The following is a 1432-nucleotide window of genomic DNA, read 5'->3' as shown; positions in this document are numbered from 1 at the left end:
CCCCCCGCCCCGCGAGCCTCCGCAGCGCCACGGGGCCGCTCCCAGCTCGTTTCCACTCCTCTTTCTCTTGGGTTAAGGAGGTTTTAAGCAGGAATCTGATTTTTTGTAGCACTGCCCCCTCCAGCTCCTCCAGCCTCCCAGCGAACGCCGGCAACGCCAGCTTGGCAAGGGGGCAGAAGTCACCCCTCATTTTGGGGGCAGAAAAGTGGCTTCTGGGTGTGCCAGCCCTGGCACGCGTGCGACCGCGTCCCGAGGTCAAGTGGGGTGGGCAGCAAGGACCCTCCACACCTGGCCACGAGGTCTCCTCCCAGCCCTCCTGCCTCCCCGGGCTCCTGGGGGAGTGGCAGATGCTTCTCCATGCCGAGAAGCTCCATCCCAGGGAACTCCCCAGCGCACCTGCCTCCCCGGGCTCCTGGGGGAGTGGCAGATGCTTCTCCGTGCCGAGAAGCTCCATCCCAGGGACCTCCCCAGCGCACAGTGGGAAACAAAATGCGGCTCCCTCATCCCCGGGCTAAGCGGCTTCACCCACCTACCTTGACCAGGGGATCCAGCTCCTCCCTAGCAGGGCTTTTACAGCACTTCCTTATCCCTGAGCAGACACAAAGGACGGGATTCATCTGACTAACTGGTGACACGACAGCCCAGCTCGCCCCTGTCCCCCGGCAGCGCGGAGCGGGCGGCTCTCGCCCCGCAGGACGAGTCGCTCGGGGCCCTGGGGAGGGTCCCCTCAATCCTCTCCGCTGGCTGCAGCGATGGAATCCCACCAGAGGCTGCCCAAGGGGCTCCACCAGGACAGCTCTCCACGGCCTCCTAGAGCCGGCCTGTCTGGCACTGGTGAGAGCTTCCACTGCTCTTGCTCTCAGAAGCCCCGCCTCTGATACCTACACCAGTGTCCCCAGGGGACTCGGGGACACCCAGAACAATCACGCTTCATTGAGAAGCTGCAGAGGTTTAGGTCACCAAGACACAAGGAACCAGAAGGGACAGTGAAGCTACGAGGGAAATGGAGTCCAGGAACCAAAGAAACCTGAACAAAGTCATGGGATTTAACTGGAAATGTCTCCCCCAGGCCTCAACTGGAGGGTGGTGACGCTCCGCGCGCAGCTCCGCGGCACAGCGCCACTCACCTTTCTCTGAATCTCTTCCTTCCTCATCCTCCCCTTCCTAAAAATGCAACGTCGGGAAGTTAACACCCCACTGCAGAGGTCTGGAGGCTGGTTTAACACCCTGGCCCCCCGAAACCCTCCCGGGGCCCTCGGAGCACCAACATCTGCACCGGATGGGGCCGCGCTCCGACACGATGCCGGCGGGGCTCAGACCCCAGCGCCCCTTCTCCACTCCCAGGGGTGTTTTGCTGCATTTCCACCCCGTGAAACACCTCACGGCGAGGTTGGGGTTGGGGGGTGGAGCTGGGGGGCGTCCATGCTTCCCT

At 63.1% G+C, this 1432-nt stretch overlaps 1 protein-coding gene across 1 annotated transcript in view; it reads right to left on the bottom strand.

Moving 5' to 3' along the window:
* The window catches only part of LOC103776176 (A-kinase anchor protein 8-like), a gene marked incomplete at both ends in the record, with an annotated part of 4142 nt that extends 2978 nt beyond the window's left edge, over window positions 1–1164 (bottom strand). The window contains one exon of the mRNA XM_008943672.1: window positions 1128–1164. Within this exon, the coding sequence (XP_008941920.1) occupies window positions 1128–1164 (37 nt within the window). The remainder of the gene's footprint in view (window positions 1–1127) is intronic.
* Window positions 1165–1432: the final 268 nt, after the last annotated feature.

The sequence above is a fragment of the Merops nubicus genome, unplaced genomic scaffold (assembly GCF_000691845.1).
Source record: "Merops nubicus isolate BGI_N331 unplaced genomic scaffold, ASM69184v1 scaffold41567, whole genome shotgun sequence".
NCBI classification, from domain to species: Eukaryota; Metazoa; Chordata; class Aves; order Coraciiformes; family Meropidae; genus Merops; species Merops nubicus.
Note: the sequence above shows the minus strand (reverse complement) of the source record. Positions and strands in the feature narration are given on the sequence as shown.